This window comes from Sebastes fasciatus, chromosome 10 (genome assembly GCF_043250625.1).
Source record: "Sebastes fasciatus isolate fSebFas1 chromosome 10, fSebFas1.pri, whole genome shotgun sequence".
Classification (NCBI taxonomy): Eukaryota; Metazoa; Chordata; class Actinopteri; order Perciformes; family Sebastidae; genus Sebastes; species Sebastes fasciatus.
In genome coordinates, this window is record NC_133804.1 from 25,127,730 (window position 1) to 25,149,979 (window position 22,250).

Here is a 22,250-nt window from a genome sequence, read left to right on the forward strand (position 1 = left end):
ACTTTAGCGTAAACCTCTTATTACTTAAATAAATTCTAATTCAGCCATAAAACTCTTTAAAGTAGAAACAAATCTACAAGAAGGTGCTCAAAAACAGCTCAATGTCATCAGGTTTTTTAATACTGGTTATAAAGAATTTGCTCAATAAGATTTTAAACATTTATAAACAAGACTGGAAAAGGCAAAATGCTACCTTAGTGTCAATAAAAATAACAGCCAATATCAAGAAATTATTGAATCAAGTTCATTTGCATCGGAAAAATTAGTAAAATAATCTAATTTCTTTTCAGAAAATAAAATTCGGGATCTCAATAAGAGCCAAAATTACTTGGTGAAATGGAGATTTTCTTTTGCAGTGATGCTTTTTTAATTCACTTTCTAGCCTCACAGCCCTTGGCAGGTCAGCCACAAAGTTAATTTCAGACCCTGCACACTACACACACACACACACAAGAGTGAGTGCACACTGTCAAGTCCTGAAAACAAGAGGGCGTATAGCTGTTTAATGTCAGAACAATCCGGTCTGGTGCTGCAGCTCAGGGTTCATGGTACAGGGAACATGGAATCCCTTTAGCTCGGCTGCTCGGCGCTGACAAGGTATCTGGCCTCAGATTCATTTAGACAGTCAGCAGAAGAACACTAAGAGTCAGCTAGCCATCTGGATCAGACTGTGGTGAAGCAGATATTCACTCCGGCTCACAGGGGGATTCGCTCCCCAAAGACAAAAGCAGATGAGCTCAGCTTTAGTGCTTTCACAAGACCTCGGTGTCAGGTTTGGATTATCTCACCTGCGCAATTTGTGTTTCCCCAGCTTCTGTCCGGGCTTCACTTATACTGCAAACTAAACCATACTCTTCAAAGATCTTATTCATGTCCCCTTAGCTTTGCCTTTGGAGTACCTGAGGGCTTAAGAATCTGCCGACATCTTTAACATGAGAAATGCCAGTGGATTTTTGGGGTCTGGGAGAAGGACAAAATGCTGATAAGTAAAGAGGGTGAATATGGCGTGTGTGACATTTCCCTGCATTAATTCTAAACGCTGGTTAGTGCAGATATTTGATCATAGGAAAATACAGGAAGGGTGCATTTTAATGCTAGAATTCAACATGCAATAATAGTCAATATGGTTGCAGTTAGGGCTGTGTATTGGCAAGAATCTGGCAATACAATACTTATCATGATACAGGGGTTACGATTATTACGATTCCTTAAATCTAATTTTGGGAAAACTGTCGTATAGTATAAAGAACGCACCACCGTATGCATAAAATCAGAGTATAAAAAAGCGTTCCTTTTTTAATGCAATCAGAAGAGTGGGATCTGCATTTGAATGTCTCACAGTCCCTGTAACATCCATCATCAGAGCACTACTCTGAGAGCACATAATACGCTGAGCGGTGCATATCTTTGCAAATGAAATAAAAGTATTGACTGGGTTAATCTTTGCATGCAAACTATTAATTAAAAATCAATAGTGTTTTTGAAAATCAATACAGTATCACAAAACCTAATATCACACTTATATACACTCTTAATTGCAGTTAAGCTTTTATCTTAAAGGATTGGTTCACAATTCCTGAACTTTCTGTGAGATCATGGTAGATTCAGTCGGAGCCGGTCTATTTCCTTCCCTGCTTGTGTTTGTACAGTGATGAGTAGTGTTGAATGTGTATTGCTGTATTGTCACCATGTAAACTGTGTGGACCTCAGGGAGAAAAGCTGCTGCAATGCAAAAGCTAATGGGGATCTTAATAAACAAACAAACAAACAAACAAACAGAATTTCTCAAGTCTGTCCTAAAACAATAGGTTCCTGTAATCATCCCATCTGTCCATACTGGCTCTGAGGAGATCCCTTCCTAGTCCGATTCCAATGTTAAGTGACTGTCGGACTGTCGGTTTTGTCCTCCATCACACAAGCGATCTCTTGAAGGCCAGTATGAACTGGAGGAAAGATCACAGCGAACAATAACTGTTTTAATGTTCACACCTGACTATTGTTTTAAGGCAGACTTGAAAAATGGTGAACCTGTCCTTTAAGACATAATATACTACATTGAGTTTATTGATGATTTTACTCCTCTAAAGAGCATTTTAACACATGCCCTTCACCAATTCAAAAAATGCATTAAAACCTCAACTCACAACCTACCATTTTTTGGGAGTCTAGAGGACATAATTATTTCTTTTGTAACAAACACTATGTAATGGGGACAGAACCAATTTATAGTATACTAAAGAACATATCATTTTCTAACTCAAAAGGTGTATTTAATGTGGAGTTACTCTTTAACAGCGGTGTAATTTATCTAAGTACATTTACTCAAGTACTGAACAAGTACATTTTTGAGGTACTTTACTTGGGTATTTCCATTTTGTGCCATTTTATACTCCTTGCCTTTATTAGCGTAGCTGGAGATTGACAGGAAAGGGGGAGGGAGAGGTAGGATGACATGCATCAAAGGGCTGCAGGTCGGATTCAAACGCAGGCTGCAGCAATAAGGACTCAGCATTGGTACATGGGGCGCACAAAATATAAATCAACTAATGAATTATGATATATTATTATAGGTTAATACCCAGCAGCATATGAAGTAATTAAAATTAGCTCCACCTTTACCAGCTGCAACATTCAAGTGATGTATCAATAATTATAATGCAAAATTACAGTATAAATTATTCTGAAATGGGCATTTCTGCATAATGAGCACTTTTACTTTTGGTACTTTAAGTATATTTTGATGCTAGTAAGTTTGTGCTTTTACATTAAGTACGATTTTGAATGCAGGACTTTTACTTCTAACACTGTAGTACTGCTACTTTTACTTAAGTAAAAGATCTGAATGCTCTTTAAAGTTAAATTATCCTTCAGAATTCAGGGATAAACATTTAAAATATATACAAACTTAGCAGATAATTCATCATTTAGTAATTCATGCAGCAGATAGAAGAAAGAAAGACCTTCCCATCTGTGACAGCGAGGCCACCAGGTATGACTTGAAAACACTGGGACAGAATGAAACGGGGAGGAAAAAAAAGAATCAAAGGGTGTAAATGGATTTGATCTTTAACCAGTTAAACACCTCGCCTGGTCCATTATCATAGCTTGTGATCAATTATTCATGGTGGGAGAAGCTCAGGGGTCAGGTGTTACCTTTGTAAACATTGGCTTCCCGTGCTGGGTGACCATGGTGCACTGATCACAGTCCAGGGTGATGCAGGAGTTGTGGAAGGACTCCTTGGAGTGTTTGAGGATGTAGTGGAGCTCGGTGACCCCTCCCTCGAACACCGTGCTGAAGTAACGGGGGATCAACGTCCGGCCGATCGCTGCGGGGAGACAACAGAGAGGACGGAAATGATGAATATACAGAAGGAGTAGAGCAAACATGAAATGATCTGGAGAGAAGACAGTGGACTTAGATAATATGAGAGAGGAGGTGATTACATACTACCACTAGCACACTATCACCTAGCAGACTGTATTGATGCTACTACTAGTATTAGGCCTATTACTACCACTTCTACTACTATACAATTTTAAGGCTACTTAAACCTTTTTACCTTTTTTTTTTAAGCTTTGTATGTCTGGTGATATAATTTACTCTTCAAAAAATAAAAATAAAATAAAAATAAATAAATAAATAAATAAATAAATAAATAAATAAATAAATAAATAAATGAATAAATGTTTTTCTACAAATCCCCTTATTTTTAATTCAACAAAAGACTTCTCAAATATTAAATGTTGTCATACACGAACTTTAATAAAATACAGTCTTCTGGTTTAAATCAGAAACTGTCTGATCAAAGAATAAATAAAGACTTGAGTTACCATTACTACTAATAACACTACACCTGTTACTACTACTATTAGTAATAATAATAGCCATATTTTTTAGTGTTAATGCTGCAAAAGCTGTTATAGTATTTATAAAACGATAATATGGCACAGATAACACATGATATACTAGATATTACACTGGACAATCAACAAACACATTAAAGGTAATAAAGTAAAATGAAAGGTTAAAGAGAAATGAAAAAAGAGATGTTTGTTTATGTGCTAAGAAAATCATAATAGCAAAGAAACTGCTTGATAAGGACATCTGCCGTAGATTCATTAATCAAGATAAATATTTTATTGGCTGTCAAAAGCTCCTTGGAGGCAGAAGCTGATCAGATGTTCAAATGAATGAAATTGATTAAATATTTGAGAGCGAAGATGTTCTGCTCTTCCTATCCGACCCCCGTTCTATCATATAAAATCATTCTAGGAACACAGGAAAGACCGTCGAGTCAGCTGTCTATTGATTTGACTTTAACCTCTGTACTCATTACAGCGGGTTGCTTGTAATAACTGCCAATGTCAGTTTTTTTAAAGCATGCGTTCATTCATATTCTTCTCTCATCCGGTCTCATTAACAGCTGAAAAAGCCGTCTAATGGGACTAAGCAATAAACATCATTTACAACATTTTTTGGCAGTGCTGTAATTATCATGAGAAATCTGAATGAACTCGCTGATAAATATCGAGTAGCAGCCGCCCTGCTGATTGTGGTCAATTCATGAATTCTCAACGCAACGAGCACATTATAGATTTACAGGAACTATTGGATTGCCTGAAACCTATTGATCTAACTGGGCAGCCTTCAGGAAACCTGTTCACCCTCCAAGAAATACCAAAATCCTTTATTCTTAGATGGAGTCTGATTTTCCTCTGAAACAAGTGTCAAATAAATCTCCCAGTGCGGTGAGGTAAATTCAACTCTTTCCAACACATCTGAAGATTAAAGCTTTTCTTGAAACAACTGACAATATCATGAATTTAGGCCTCTCGATGCACTTCTTCCAAGATGTGACACTTCATATAACTCTCACTTTTGAATATTCCTCGTACCAGTGAGGCGCCACAGGAAAGTATTTTCACACATTTTTCAAAATGATATGATTGCATGACTAAGTTTAAACTGAATTATTAAGATGGACAACTTCTGCAGTGCAAACTTTTCGCCGAAGCCTAAAGAGACAATGAACAGTCTGCATGATGAACACTGGAGGAGGAGTCAGGGAGGGAGAAAGTGTCTTCAGTGTTTTATAGCCCTCGGGCTTCGTCTGGTTTCTATCTCCGCCGTGTTAGCTGGTTTCAGGGAGAAGAATGGATGATACACAGAGAGAGAGAGGCTTACATTTCCCATTACATTATGGATGCACTGTGATGGCATGCAAGATACTGATTCCTGAATACTTGAATGTATTTTATTGTTTGAAATCATGTCTTTCCTTCTAAGCTTTTAACTTCAGGTTATGAAAATGTTAACAGTATATCTTAATAGCCTACCGTTAGTCAACTTGGCTAAAATAAAAATCTAATTTCAATCAGGAGCTTCCTCATCAAGGGTTCTGAAACCATCTTCGACAAAACAGTCTTTAACAGGAACACCATCGCACCTAAACTTCAGCTTTACAGCTTAGGGGGTTCTTTTGTCTCTATACCTCGGTAACGTCAATGAAAATCCCACTAAGAAGCTGAAATCCTGCTACACGACTTCTATCCACCAGACCAGAATGCAGGAAGTCCCATTCGTTATATATTGGAGCTCCTTCTATCAGCAGAGTTGTATGATATTGACGAAAATCTACTTGAGATGCTTTAGCTGAACAGCTGTGCTATTACCTACAGTATCTACACCATGAAACCAATCTCCATTTCAAAAACTACAAAAGATAACGTCTATGGATGTCACGATACCAGACATTTAGTAGTCGATACCAATGGCAGTAAAATTCCACCATTCTCGATACCTATTTGATACCACGGTAAAAAACAAAAACAAAAGTAAAACAATAAATCCCATGTACATCACTCCTTTATTATCGTTTGCATACTGCTTTTTGTTAGGAAGTTAAACAGGTCATAATTCCCTCTCTATTATCTATTTTATATTGCTGTGAAAAAATCTCCTTCAAACAACTGGATTTATTCAAGTTTATCGCCAAAAACTACATTTTACAAGATTACATTTGACACATCATGATGACGATTGATTACGATTACATCAATTTAACTCAATTAAATTTTTACTGAGTATAGCCTGAACGAATCATAATATGACACCTCCTGTGTTGAAATCGGCAGAACGAGAGCTAGTTAACGTTAGCTGTTAGCAGCCGGTAGGCAGCACAGTCCTGCACGGAGCTAACTGATAAGATTAGCTAGCTCTCGTCCTGCTGATTTCTACAGATTTGTTGTTCACAATGTAGTATTATCAGGGAAAAATAGGGTAGATAGTGAGTTTACTACATCCCAAACACATTTTGTGTCATCCCCGGGACAACTGGACGCCATTAGTCTCGAGCTCTGATGATACCTAGAAAAACGAGTACCGTCAGAATTTTGGCTTTGACTTAGTATTAGTATTAGTATTATTAGAAGTATTGGTTCGTCCCTACTTTTTCTAAAAAAAAATTATTTTGTTACTTTTTTAAAGAAAAGTAAGGCTACAACTAATTAGCGATCGATCTTTGCAATGTCAGAAAATAGTGAAAAATTGCCTCAAAGTTTTCAAGGTGACATCTCCAAATATCTTGTTTTGTCCAACCAACAGTCCAAATCAGGTAGAAGATTAAAAAAATGCCAATATTCACATTTGAGAAGCTGGAACAACTGAAATTTATGGCATTTTTGCTGAAAATAAAACGATTATCAGTTTTTTTCTATCAATAGACTAACCGATAATCAACTAATTGTTTCTGCAATAAAGAAAAGTCTGATTAGAGTCAATACATCATTACATGGCTAGTTAAGACGGATTTTTTGCAGTGTAGGCAGAGCTTTACTTCAGTGCTTGGAAACAATAATGTGAGGCGAAAGTGAGAAATGAGATGTTAATGCACAGGGTTTACTCAGAATATAAAGCAAGATAGTCTCCAATGCACAACTTAATATGTAGATCAGGGATTCTGCACAGCACCAACAGAGAGCAGCTGCGTCAAACAGCTTTCACTTGGGACAAAAATTGCTAACTGCAGAGCTCAATATTGCCGTTTGTGTTACTTGTTGAGCAGCTGTGCAGACCCAATCTGCAAAACGACCCATAGCATCTCCAATACCACATCTTAGCAGCACATTCCTGCTTAAAGAGACTTTTTTTTTTGCCTTTATTTTTCAAGCTATAGGGTTTTCTGCAGAACACAGATACACCCTGCTTCACACTGCTGCACGCCTGAGAGCTGCACAGCAACCACAGGCTTCATCCAAACATCACTGGGCAGTTCCACTTGAGCAACTCGACTTGCTCAAGGGCAGAGCCCGTAGTTACTGAAGGACAAAGAGCTTCTCATCCACTCAAAAACTAGGGGGAATCTGAACTATAGACTGTATATAAGAAGTGGACGCAGTCACCGTGACGTCAGGTGATAAATCAAGTGAGAAGTAGGGTCATTTTCTCATAGACTTCTCTCTAATCTGACTTATTTTTGCAACCAGAGGAGTCGCCCCCTGCTGGCTATTAGAAAGAGTGCGAGTTTAAGACACTTCTGTATTGGCTTCACTTCTCAGAACCGGAGGTTGCCGCCTGATCTGAACAAGCGACTGTTTGGTCCGAAACTGATAATTGTACCACTGGCTACAAACGTTTAATGTCCTCTCTTCTAAATATACAGATCCCAGCGGAATTTTGTTTTGAATATTTTGAATTTGACTTAAATGTCGTGCCATCTTGTTGCCCATCTCTAATGGGAGGCACCTCAGCAAAACACTGATCATATTTACAGTACACTAATGTTCCTTGTATAGAATGAGCTATACACAATCAAAAAACAGCCCCGCTGTATAGAGGGGTCTGCGTTTCTGGGGACAGGTGGGACGATACCAGTGAGATGATAAAATACGATCCAGCAGGTCAAGTTTGAATAAGCGATTTTACAACTCTGGAAAGTTATCATGGCGGCTGGTGTTTTATTTTTGTCACAACGATGGCAACCTACTGATTAGGGAACTGTTCACATTAAAAAGTTATCTACCAGAAATGTGCTGCCACATTTCATTGCAGCAAATTGAGTTCAACTTTCTTGCTGGACAACCCTGCTTTTTATTTTGTGTTGCTTCTGCATTGGCATCCCGCTGCCTCATCGGACTGGCCTCATTAAAATGAATGAGGGGGCTGCATGTTTTTATGCAGGGCTTATGTCGGTCTGAACACCAACCGGGGGTACTTGTACCCACGGGGGCAGTTTGCAGTTACCCCGGGGTATTTGGAAAGATTGTGGGAAAGCTTGGCTAATTTGAACAAATGACTATGGGTTAAAAAAATATATATAACATCCACGTATTTGTGTTCAGGAGGATGAGCAGGATATATTGAGCCTGATATTTAGTAAATTTATTTTAACAACCAATAAACTCTGAGGAGTGATAAGCCAGTCCTAACACCTTTACACCATATGGAGAGTGTGATAACTACAGTCGTTTCCATGTGAGCAGAGAATAAAGTAATGACTGACACATCCAGCTTCTTTCACTGCAAGTGGGGGTATTACACATGAGACCAAGCCTAAACATCGGCTTTTCCAGGGTCACTTTGTCTTGTACAAAAAAAATGTATTGTAACCATATCCATTTTTATTAGGGCTGTTAAAACAGACACAAACTTGCGATTTTTAGGGTTGTAGCAGGCTCAGTTTTAAAGCTAGAGTGAAGATACTGGTATCATATGAAACTAAAACAATGATGGAATCCATTGGTACCAACCATGTCATACTAGCTTGTTGCAAAGGAGGCTAAATAACACTCCAAACTTGCTTAAATTTTGGCAAGGAAAAACTGGCATGGTCATTTTCATCCTCTGACCTCAAGACATGTGAATGAAAATGGGTTCTATGGGTACCCCATGTCTCAGCTTTATTGACAATATTGTTACAATAATTGTTATTGTTGACAATATTTATCATTGTTTTGTCTTGTTAATTAATTTAAAGTAATAAATATATATATATATATATATATATATATATATATATATATATATATATATATATATATATATACAGTACATTTGTATAAAGCAAGCATATATGCCCACTCCCATGTTGACAAGAGTATCAAATACTTTTGACCAGATAAAACATGTGTGATTAAGTTGCGATTAAATATTTGAATCAACTGACAGCCTTAATTGTAATATAATTAAATCAGTTCAAATGAACACATGTGAATCAGGAGGTGTTGATGAAAAGGTACTTGAGCGTCTTGAGTAGGTCAGGTAAAAAAGGTTGAGAAACACTTGCAACCCCTAAAAACACCATGTGGGTAGTTGTTTCTTCTTTTGCTTTCTTTTTTGCGCCGTTATGGTTCAATTTGGAATCAACCCTCTCTAATCCCACTAAGTGTTAGTGACCCCGGTCTACCCAGCTGAGCTACGCCTGACTGTTAAATAACAGCAAAAACGAAACAACCATAAATCCTGACTTTGGGATTATGAAGGCGAGCATGTTGGGATTTCCTTTAGCCTCTCGCTCCTCGCTCAGAGGAACAACTCTCTCTGTTCCTCTACATTTTGCTGCCCGTCAAATCTCCGTCATTAGAACAGTGCTGGGTAAAAAAAAAAAATCGGGACAGCCATATTATCCAGCAGCACATGGCCTCTGATTTCAAGCAGAAATAATCCATTTTAGAGTCAACACTCTATTGGCTAGAATTATGCTCTCTCTCTCTCTCCCACTCTCCCCTTCCCCCAGGGTGGGTGGTCAGGAGGAGGTGTGTGTGCGGAGGAGGAGGAGGAGGAGGAGGAGGAGGAGGAAGAGGAAGAGGGGGAGTGAAGCCTGGGAATAAAACTTCATTTAGAAGTGAAATGTCCCCAAAGACAGTGGCTCGAGAGGCTCTTGAGGTCAGACCTGGATGGTAGAGTCTCAATCGAGAGAAAGAGACAGAGATGAGGATGATGTTGGCGGTTGGGTGAGGGTGTAGAGGGGGGAGACGAGGGGGGGAGGGTGTACCCGTGACTGGCATGTTTTTCAAATTCGATAAAGTCAGGCATGACTAAATAACACATAAAATGTTTGGCATCGTGAGCAGTGGCTGAGGGAAGAGGAGGGAGGGAGGGTGAGCTGCAGGGTCCGCTCGGCGTGGATGACTGTGTAAATGATGCTCTCTCTCTCTCTCTCTCTCTCTCTCGCTCTCTCTGTATCACTAGCGCTGCTCTCTCTCTCTCTCTTCTGTATCTCGCTCCCTCCCTCGCTCAGTCTCCACCACGGTTGAAAAACAAAGTACGTCTAGGAGTGGAGCTGACTGCTAATGCGGAGGAGCTCTGAGGAGACGAGGGGGAGGAAGGGAGGGTGGAGGGGGAGGAGGTGTGTGTGTGTGTGTGTGTGTGGTGGTGAGGGGGTGTAGAGGGAATGGGATAGAAAAAATGAGCGAGGGATGAAAGCGAGAGAGGGAGAAGAAACTAGGAGGGAAGATGAAAAAATAAGGGCTTGTCAATGAGGGAGAGAAGACTCACTGAGGGGTAATAGGAGAGAGAGACAGCAGGAGAGAGGGTGAGACGGCAGGAGGGAGAGGGAGACAGGGGAAAGGAGGGAGGGGGGGATGCTCAGGTGATACGCAGATCTGCTTCTTGCCCGCCTCACCAAGCCATGCAGGAGTTTTGGTTGCGTCTTCTCAACCAAAACTGTCCTAATAAAACCCAGTGTGCGTAGCCCAGGGTGACAGAGTGATAGATAAGCATGTAATGGCAGCCATGCTGGCAAGTTTGGGATAATTTCAAGCACAGTAGTCTTGTGTTTCTCTTCAAATATTTTCTAGGCTCCCTCACTCCGTATTTACCTTGGCATAGGCAATGCTTTCGCCAAGTTGCTATAAGTCAGCAGGCCTCATTATCTTGCACTTGACTATAACAGTGATCAAGCTTCACTGCTCTTCACGGAGTCCGTCGTGTTGCTCTGCCACGTTTCTACAGTAGCCCAGAACGGACAAACCAAACACTGGCTCTAGAGAGAGCCTTTCACGTTTTTACGTTACCTGAAGGCCACCGTAGTTCTCTGACACACTTGCGAGATTGCGGTAACGTGAGCCGCAGAGTGCTAAACCGTGGTACCATAGTAGTGTTATTATGGTAAGGATGGCCTCGAACGGCGTTACCATGGTTTTGCACTTGGTTCACGTTACCACAGTCTTGGAAAGGGACGAGTGACCGAGGAATACTCAGTTGGTTGCAATCTGCAACCACACCACTAGGTGTCGCCCAAATCCTACACACTGTATCTGTAACTACCTCGTCTACAATGTTCAGAAATTAGGAATGAAAGCATAAACATCTTAAATTAGGTTTTCTGCTTTTCTCTGATTTAAATAATACAAAATTGTTCATCTTAGGGTTTTAGAGTGTTGAATGGACGAAACAAGCCATCTGAAGATCTTATCTTTCAGATGACTTGTGCTTCACTACTCGTCAGATTAATCTATAGTGAAAATAATCGTTAGTTGCAGCCCGACAAGAGTCTAAGGTGATGTTTTCAGCATCACAGTTCACAGTAGGGTTGGGACAATTTAGCGGATCGCGATAAAAAATAGTTGATAGGGGTGAATTTCCATTATCGGGATAATTATGAATATCCTCACAAGAGGCTTGAAAAGGCGACCCCAGCTCGTTATCATGGTATAGAAGGGAAAAATGGAGCCTGATTTTAAAAAAACACAGGCATTATCATGTAAGAAAGCCCAGACTAGCAGAATGTGGCTATTATTTATTTATCTATCCTTTATTTATGCTGGGGCACCTTATGATTTATGATTACCTTATTTAAGATTGTTTTTCACCTAAACGGATATTAACTGAAGAAAGATGTGTCCTATCTAAAATGCAAAAAAAATCTTAGTTTCTTAAGAAAATGTATTGGGGTAAAGTGATACCAGTATGTTTTAGTAACATTTTAAGAGTTTTAAGCATATTTGAGTGATTATCAGGATAATATCATGAATTGTAATTATTCCGGCAAGCACAATTGTGACATGAAGTTTTCATATCGTCCCATACCTAGTCCACAGTCCAAACATATTCTAAGATACCCACGATATTCAATTTGTATAAAACAAGAGAAAAGCAGAGACTGAGATGCTGACTGTTTGGATTCTCACTTGATGAATGACTTAAATGATTAATTGCTGTTGAATGATTTTCTGTTGACAAACTAAGTGATTAATCAACTAATCATTGCAGAGCTAGTTCTAGTGTGTAAAAGCAATATTTTCATCCAAGAAAGCAAAAAGTTCACAACCACACAACCAGCGGGAGAAGAAAAAAGCATTACCCCAAAAACAAAAAAGGATGTACTAAAGTATGGACAAAAGCAGAACTCCACAGCGGCATGAAGGACAAAATTATCAACACAATCATTCACTACTGCCAAAAAGCAGGCGCCTCATCAGCCCCACTATCATTTATCTTTTAATAGTCAGATTACACACTCACCAACAGCGCACAAGCCAAACAAACTTCAGACAAAGAACTGCAGAACGACAAAAAAACTTGCATGGAGTCCAGACGAGATGAAATATATTTGTTGGCGATCCTATTTGTTTTTCCCTCCTCTTCACCTCACCCCACTTCTCTCTCCATCTCTCTTTCTAACTCTTCTTCATGTTTTGTTTTTCCTGCGCCGTGCTGATTGGCCCGTCTTCAGACGCGGGGCACTCCAGAGATACAGATTAGCTGGCACTTGTTTGGGCGAACACGACAAGCAGCATATGCCTCTCAAGTAACGTGTACCCAAACATGCAATTTACAAATAATTAACGTGGTGTTAATTAGTCACATTAATTCATGCCACTTTGTTGGGATTGTTTCCCCCCGTCGGTCCCCAGGACTCCTGCCAGCAATGTCAGCCAGCGAGACGGCGAGAGCGGTTCTTCTGCTCCGAAGCGAGAGCAGGGCATCAGAAGAAAGAAGGGCCGCTGGCTGGTGTACACACAGTGACACACACACACACACACACATCCAGAACACATACAAGCAACTGAACACACTCCAAAACACAATGAACCACGTATGCAGAGTAATATGCATATAATGTGGTTAGTATTCATATTCCCTCCTTATGGACACATGTGCACACCCACACATCAAACCAACAATCACAATATGTCCAGATGCATGTGTGTGTGTGCATGTGTTCATGTTTGAGATAAGTACAGAAAATGCAAAAACATTATTCTATATTGTTATTCTCAACAAATCCCATCAAAAGACAACAATGCGTTTGTCCGTCTCTCAGTGCTTTGGCACATTCGTTCTTACTGATGACGTACGGTAAATCTTTAAAATCAGGTCACATATGTTTAGTTTCATTTAGAAAAAAAAGGCTAAATAATCTTCTTTAACAGCTGGGCACTGCAGTTTTTAGTGAACATAGTGAACAGGGGCAAATAGTGCATTTGTAGGGGAGTATCTCCAGCTGCACTAATGAGTATTCGCAGCAGCACGACGATGTATGTGGCACTGACTCAAAGTAAACTACACAGTCCATGTTCATTATAATGAAGGGACATATCAGCCAGTAAAACAATATGGCTCCTTGATGGGTTTTTTAATAGTTTTTGGACAACAACGTAGATCTTTGGCACAAAGGTCGAATATCACCAAACTCTTTCTTAGAAATACTCCTTAAAAGTTAGGGCTCGGTGTTGTATGAAATTATTTATTATAGAAAGGAAAATCTATCTATCTATCTATCTATCTATCTATCTATCTATCTATCTATCTATCTATCTACCTTTCTATCTATCTATCTATGATATCATTGCCAGTACGATGCCTGAGTATTTGTAGCGATACCAAAACAAGACTTTGCCGTGGCAGAAAAAAAAAGAATAAATGAAAAAAAAAATATATATATATATATATATATATATTAATACAACAATATAAGTCAAACTTCTCAAATATTACATTTTGTCAAAACACACAAGCCAAACAAGAACTTTGCCTAAATAACATGAGTCTAAAAATAATCTAAAATAGACAAAATGATGATTGAAATCAGGAAGTACTTTATCAAATAATGAGAAAACAAGACAACGCATACCAACTTTTTGTTCTTTATAATATTAAATACATTGACAGATTTCAGTAGAACAACAATATTGAGATTTTATACCTCATCCCTAGTCTTTATATGTGTGTAAATACTTATAAAAAAACATGAAATCAAGTGCAGTTTGTGTAGGAACATGGTTGTAGTTCTATCCTGTATTGTATGTATCTTACATTATATGGATGTGCATGCGTGTGAATTATTTTATATACGTTGTGTGTGCATGAAGGTCTTATATATGTGTGTACTGTATATGTACTTCTACATTCCTGTGTGATCCTCAGTGTGTTCGTGCGTGTATATACTGTATGTCTAAGTGTGATTCTGTGTGTGCTTGTAACTGTTCCATATCTGTGTATAAGCTGACATCCATGGTGCACAGGGGAGCAGAAGAGCTATATGTTGTGAGTTGGCTGAATCTGTGTTGTCCATTCTGACACTAACACACACATATAGCATACGTATGTACAGTAATGATGCACCGAGGGAGTATAGAGGCAGCTAAGTAAACAATATGCACACCCACATGCATGAAGAAAAACATGTAAGAGATGCGGCAGGAAAGTGAACTATGCCATCACCTCTTCCACCCTCCTGAGTAAACAGACTATCCATTAATTTTACCCATAGATTTGGATGCAAGATTTTGTATTTAAACCATAGACTGTATGTAAGAAGTGGATGTAGTCACCGTGACGTCACCCATTGGTTTGTGGACTACGGTTTTGAAGCCTCGAGTTCGGCATTTTTCATCAACTGAAAACACACTGTGAAACAATGAAGTTGTAAGATGAAAACATGGACAATGCCGTGGTAGCAACCTGTCAATCACAAGGTAGCCACGCCCTAATGCATCCCCTGCTTTATGGTTTATTTGGCTCTAAATGGTACCATAATTTACTAAATGAACATCATGCTGTATTGAAGAAGACTTGAAACTAGAGATTGAGACCATAAACTCATGTTTACAATGTTTACTGAGGTAATAAATCAAGTGAGAAGTAGGCTCATTTTCTCATAGACTTCTATACAATCAGACTTCTTTTTGCAACCAGAGGAGTCGCCCCCTGCTGGCTGTTAGAGAGAATGCAAGTTTAAGGCACTTCAGCATTGGCTTCACTTTTCAGAACCCGGATGTTGCCGGTTAAATTATAGAAAATGTCTTCCTTGTTTTTGTATTAGTTTGTATATAACTATGGTTAAAGATGAATATTCAAGCCATGTATTATGGTTGTTATTATTTCAGTCATGTGACAAGTCCAAGAGCCCTTAAGCAAGGCACTTCATTTCCACCAGCTCATGTGCTGTAAGTCACTGAGGGCAGGGAATGAGCTTCATGCTAAATGCCTCAAATATTCAAACTAAACATGCTTCAACCCAGCAGTTAGTGGTGTATGTATGAGACAGGAAAGAGCAAATAATGTAAGGGTCTTGAGACAAAGCAGCCCCAGAATGTCATGCTGAATCAATCACCAAGTATCAATCCCATTTTTCATGAAGTTGAGAGTAAAAGGCTGGAACCATGACTGGTTTAAATAGTAATAACTTTTATAAGAGAGCGTGGCAGACTGTCACTAAACACCTTCTGTGTGGCAGCAAACACAAGAGGAGCTCTACTCTAAAAGAAAGTCATGTCATTACTTTAGGTTCGTCATCCAATATCTTCAAAGTATAGACAGTCTACTGTATTGAGGGGTAATCATTTTGTCAGCCACAAATTAAAGATACTTCTATCCTTTGAAACGTACCGTCATTTGTGTCTAATTTTGTGCCATCAATCAAAGAAAAGATGTTTTTTTTTCTGAACGTGGCATTATCTCAATTTGGAATGAGACCAGTCAAACCCAGACCACTCAATACTTGTCAGCAGTGTTCGTCCAACCTGTCCAGCTAGTTGATGATTAAAACCGCATGCTGGTGGAGTGCAGGCAAATTAAAAAAGCGGGGGAAAAAAAAGAAAAAAAGAAACAAGACAAGAAAGTCGGGAGATACTCAGTGGGCGATTATGCAGCAAATGCAGCTCTCCGCAGTGCAGAAGAGAAAAGGATGGAAATGAGAACGGGGAGAGCAAGTAGTGTATGATCCATAATGTCTGCATCCTGCTAATATTCATCAGACAATCGCTGGCTCGTTTCAGCGACCAGCTCAATTGATAGAGCGAGGCATTGATAGGTTAAGGGTTCAATTCCCTTTGAGGTTTAGTGGCAACCTCTTTCTACTAACATTTACAGGGTGAGAGACTCAGATCCTTCTGTGGCTTCCTGGAAAACCCAAGTTAATGCTGTAGATTAGTCCTCATTCTTTACTATCACATACAATGTTTCCCCCCTCTTTTTTATTTCTACTAGGAGTAGGTTTTATGAATAAAATAACAGTATATATAAAATATGTATCGATATATCTCATGAAATAGTGAATCTATTGGAGATGTATGTAATAAATTGTTTACAACACACTATTATACGCCGCTATATGGACATTTTTCAAGTGTCTATAATGTACAATATTTGGCAGCAATTATAACTTCTCCTATGAAAACACATTTTATATTATTACAACTATGTTTCACTTTATTGTCTTTCATTATCTGCTTAGACACCCGCCTCCACTTGTGTGTGCGCACAGGATGAGTTCTACTTGTAAAGTAAAGTGTGGTTTTTCACTTTTCCGAACCAAGAGTAGGGGTTAGGATAGAGCGTGTTAGATTGTAAAGCCCTCTGGAACTCATTTTTGATTTGGGGCTATTATTGGCATTTCACTTCACAAGTAGCTCGGTACATAGAGAAAAATGTCAAGTATCTGCACTCTGAATTAAAGCACCCAAAACTTAAAGGACTGAAAAGAGGCAACGTCCTCATCAGGCAAATGGCCAGCCAGGTGGCAACCTCCAGTTCTGTAAAGTGAAGCCAATTCTGAAGTGTCTTAAACATGCATTCTTTCTAACAGCCAGCAGGGGGCGACTCCTCCGGTTGCAAAAAGAAGTCTGATTGTATAGAAATCTATGAGAAAATGAGCCTACTTCTCACTTGATTTATTACCTCAGTAAACATTGTAAACATGAGTTTATGGTCTCAATCACTAGTTTCAAGTCTTCTTCAATACAACATGAAGTTCATTTAGTAAATTATGGTCCCATTTAGAGTCAAATAGACCATAAAGCAGGGGATGCTTTAGGGCGTGGCAACCTTGTGATTGACAGGTTGATACCACGGCGCTGTTCTTAAATGTCTTGTTTTGTCCAAAACCCAAAATCCGATTATATAAAACAGAGAAAAGTCTCCATATTTGTGAGTCAGAAAACAACATTTTCTGCCATGACATATTGCTTTAATGATTTCTGTCAATCAACTAATCGAATAGTCAATTAATCATTGCAGCTCTACCAGCCTGAATCACAATACAGGACAGCATTTTACAGCAATAACTCACGACACAATGGGAGACTGATAAAAGTACAGGTTTACAAAAATCTAGTCTTTTTAGAAAATATATCCAGAAAGTGCTATGTTGACATATTTTTTTTTCATAATAACCCCGTTTGTGTTACGCTATGTTCTTTTTATTACGCTACTATGATGTACTGCGTGTAGGTTTTATGTCATGTCACATCACGTCATGCTAAATGAAGAGCAAATACAAACAGACACTTGGGATGTCTGGCAGAAGCTAATGTGTTGACAGCGCTGTAATTGTTTGGAGCATATGTTTTCCCAGTGGATTACATCTCGATTCGTAACATTTCTGCTCTCTGTTTTTATATTTTAAGACATTCGGCTCTCTCTCCAAGTGATTCCAGTCTCAAGTGGTTAAAATGACTGAGCGGGGATTTGGTGTCTCTCTCTCTCTGGAGGATAATCTCTGACTTTCCAGTTACTGAATGGTCTCTGGAACCTCATAACATATACATACAGTAAGGTTAGAGTAAAGCAAACAGATTATAGGGACCTGAAAAACTGAGTAGATCAACAGACTCAGATAGGTAATATTGATTTTCTTTCAGCCATGTGACATGTGTACAAACCAGTGCTTGCTTAGACCTACAGTATGTGTTGTAATCAATAAGCTAAGCTAAAAATACTATTAAAATCGATTATTACCCCCTCGGTGTAAGCTACTGTTGATGATCGGTGAGAGGAGAGATGCATGGATGAAAACCAAGCTGACATATTGATCTGTGAGCTTAATCGATGGTTGAGGAGAGCCTACATTACTTGGCAAACAAATGTCTGTCTTCATCGACTCATATCTCTATCTAAATACCCATCATGAGCTACCATTACTGGGTCAACAGGGAGGGGCGTTAGATCATCGGCAAACTGATTAAGTCACCTCAAGTTAACTGTTTGTTAAGCCTCCGACAAACAGGATTGTCGCAAAGAGCTTCACAGAGGACAGGGGCGGAGATGTGACAGCATGCTCATGACTTTTAAAGGATAGGTTCAGATTCTATAAACTCTAATTTAATACAATACTCACATGCAAGTATGAACATTGACAGAGAATATTCATTTATTCTGTCCATATTGTCCAGTAAGTTAAAGAAAGGCTCTCCTTTTCAGAAACACACATCTAGCAAGACACCTTTCTCAATCATAGTGAATGAAACAATTTAAACACAACGATCGCACGGCAATAGTGTCATATTCAGTAATAACAATAAGGAAAACCTTCCCATCGTCACTCTATATCAGCAGAACCCAACCTTGTGGTCAAAACCAACAAGGGATTATAAAATAAATCTGAGGGTAACTGATAATAATAATCATAATAATACTACTACCAATTCTACAAATAATAAATATAATAGTGTAATACTGTATATCATGAAACCATGATATTTTCTGAGATGGTTATCGTACCGTGAAAATCATATTATTTATTATATCTGTTACAATGTCAGAAAAGTTTGTGAAAAATGTCAAAGTTCAAGGTGACATCTTTAAATGTGTTGTTTTGTCCCACCAAAATCCCCCAAATAATCTGTTTGCTGTAATAAAAGACTAAAGAAACCAGAAAATATTCACATGAGAAGCTGGAAGCAGGGAATTTTGCTTTTTTTTTCTTAAAAAATGATGCAAAACAGTTTATTGAAAACAGATTAATTTTCTGTCCACAGGCTCATCCATCAATCATCTAATCATTGCTACCTAATTACGTATAATACATCCATCTAGTGTTGCGTGGTTCTATTAACTGTTGCAATCCAACTCTGAACAATAAATCAAGATAGGTATCTACAAGTAAAACCAGCTTCAGCCAAATTAAGTGGATGTCTTCCAAAGTTGAATATGAAATTGCCTCTTGGCTGAGCCGTGGCAGAGAGAGAGATACGTCCTGGTAGTTGCATGTAGGCTTGTTGCCGGGGACAAAACACCAACAATAAACGTACACATGACTACCAGGACGGAGATACCCACTTTAGACTGCTAAAGCATCATTTTAGCTTTGGCTTAACTTAAGAATACATTTTTGAAAGTGTTGACCCCCATCTTTTTAAGCTGTAGTCACTGTAGGAAGAGATCTCTTCATGGACAGTATGGAGAAGAGGAATGACTACCGCAACCACCAACTCTTTGAATGTACATACGGCATGTGAGTATTGTAATTACTCTGAAATCTGAACCTGTCCTTTACAGTATCAGACCAAAAGCCAGTGTGACGTTACATATTGGCAACGAGGCAACAAACTGTATACAGTCGTGTCGCAAAACAGTGGAGAAAGGGTTAAAAACACCCAGCATGTATTCCAGAGACAGACTTACACATACACACACTGAGGCCCGCGCACTAAAGTGTACACACACACACAGGCATGCACACACCAGAATGTGGGAATCACTGCCCAGAACATGAAATATTCATCAGTCATAAAACTTTAATTCAATCTCTCTCTCTCTCTTTCTCTCTCTCTCTCTCTCTCTCTCTCTCTCTCTCTCTCTCTCTCTGTATTTCCTGTCATTTTGGGGGCTGCTGTATTCTATTTTGTGAGGTAAACACTTCCCCCACTGCCCCTGCAACGAAAAACAATAATAGATTTCATTAAAACACCCTTTTGCACAATTGTCCAAACGCACGAGCCAAAGCACATCATTAAGACGCAGCTACATTTCAGATGGAGGAAACCGCTGTTCGCGTAGTTCAAAATTACATTTCAAAAAAGGGAAAGCCGCTGGGTGGCAAAGAGAGGAGCGGCCCGCGTTTAATACTGCGATGCTGAGTTTTAGAGGTCCCCTGTTATCAAAGTTATTGTCACTCAAAGAAGAAGAAAGAGAAGCCTCAATATAGTTCATAAAGAGAAAAGAAAATCAGTCGCATGTATACTTTTATGTCGTGTTATCACACTGCAGCAATGAGTTTAGTTCCAATTTCAAGACAATCTATATTTTAACAATCAAACGGCGAGGACACGAATGGATCAAACCTTGACCAAAGACAGGCAAAAACTGATTTTGTATCTTAAAAGATGATATATGAGGGGGAAATGTAGGTTTTCTTGTACTTCTAACTCATACAGCATGTTTTATTTGTCATGTTCTAGTGCCAAATAGTTGTGTGCCTATATTATTTTCCTCTTCTGTATGGTATTGATTAATGCAAAGGCTCAATAACATTTTACTTCAATATGCACAACGCATATATTACTTTCAATTTGCACAGCAGAGATTTATCTAAAATCTTATCTTTAATTCTATTTATTTTATTTTTTTTATTATTTGATCTAGTTTAAAGTAGTTGGTATGTATATTTATGTAGAGATTTGTAAATACAGTGTTTTTTGTGAGTGATGCACATTCTTTGTGATCAATGTCTATCTATCTATCTATCTATCTATAGATCAAGACTCTTTTTTAAAAGCCAGTCAATGAGTCCAATCTTCAAACTGGCCTAAAACACAAGGAAAGTAGATTTTTTTAGACATAATGAGTGTTGAGATTGAGATTTGTTTGTTCATTCACAGAGCTGACATCATTATATTCAGATAATTGTTTTAATTAACTTTGATTTTAAAGACCAGTGCTGATTTTTATCTTGAGTAAATCTGTTCAGGAAAGTGTTTTTTAAATGTATTTATATTTTTGGCAACACTACAGTTAAAGGTTAGGGAAACAAAACGTGGTTTTGGTTTGTTATTGAAAGAGCGAACACGTCCTGGCATGTGCTTCAAGTCAGAGTTGGCCTTATAAATGTTTAACCAAGACCATGATCTTTCCGTAACCTTAACCGAGTGCTTTGAGTTCCTAAACAGAACCATAAAACGGCATTTTTATTTGGGGATATCGTAGGTAAAGCAATCGAAATATGTTGCCAATGAACACTTTACAGATCCAGTACATTCAGAATGAACATTTTGCAACTTTGCATAAATGTTCATTAAAAATGTTCTTTATTATGTTGATCCTGGCAGCATTACATTTCTTTCAGACACACAAGCAAGGTTTGTTATTCAGCAGTTTGATTCAAAGATCCTAAAAGATACGAGGATGCAAATAGTGAGAAAACAGCAGCTTTGTGTTATTCCGTAAACAGCTACACTCACATGCAGCTGTTTCAATCCTTGTATTGTTGATATTCATATGCTGATTTCCTTGATTTTGAGTTTACTGGCTAAAAATACATGTGACTTCTGCACTAAGAGATGCCATACAGCTGGAACAAGGTGGACCAGCCTTTTTCTCCCTACTCTTATAGCAGCTAACAAGCAGAGGGCTGAAGGCACCGCTGGAAAAAAAAAATCCACAGTAAACAGTCTTCTCTGTGCAGACAACAATGCTGCAGAATGTCACATACATTATTATGTGACTTCAGCACCACAGTCACCATATCCAAGATAGACCTTATGACTTTCACAGCTCTTCAAAACCTGCTTGTGTCGTTTAGTTCATCTGACAAGACGTAGAACAACGGCAACGAAATGAGACGATAAAACAAGAACGAAAGAGACTCAAATTGGGCGACCGGATAGCCGAGTTGTTAGGCGCACCACATGGGCGTGAATGCCCTGATCAGCGAGTCCCCGACATGTCATTCCCCTGCTCTCTTTCCCCACATTTCCTGCCTCTCTCTTCCCTATCACTATCAAATAAAGGTATAAAAAGACTCAAATTCATATTTTGAGTATTTGAGTTTAAGAGTATCTTATTAATAAACATAAACTACACTGTATGC

General features: G+C 38.7%; 1 protein-coding gene across 5 annotated transcripts in view; it reads right to left on the reverse strand.

Annotated features, from left to right (window-relative positions):
- The window catches only part of ldb2a (LIM domain binding 2a), a 112,662-nt gene that overhangs the window by 39,635 nt on the left and 50,777 nt on the right, over positions 1 to 22,250 (reverse strand). For all 5 annotated transcript variants that reach the window (XM_074649141.1, XM_074649139.1, XM_074649137.1 and 2 more), the window contains exon 3: positions 3,154 to 3,326. In XM_074649141.1, coding sequence (XP_074505242.1) covers positions 3,154 to 3,326 — 173 coding nt within the window. The remainder of the gene's footprint in view (positions 1 to 3,153; positions 3,327 to 22,250) is intronic.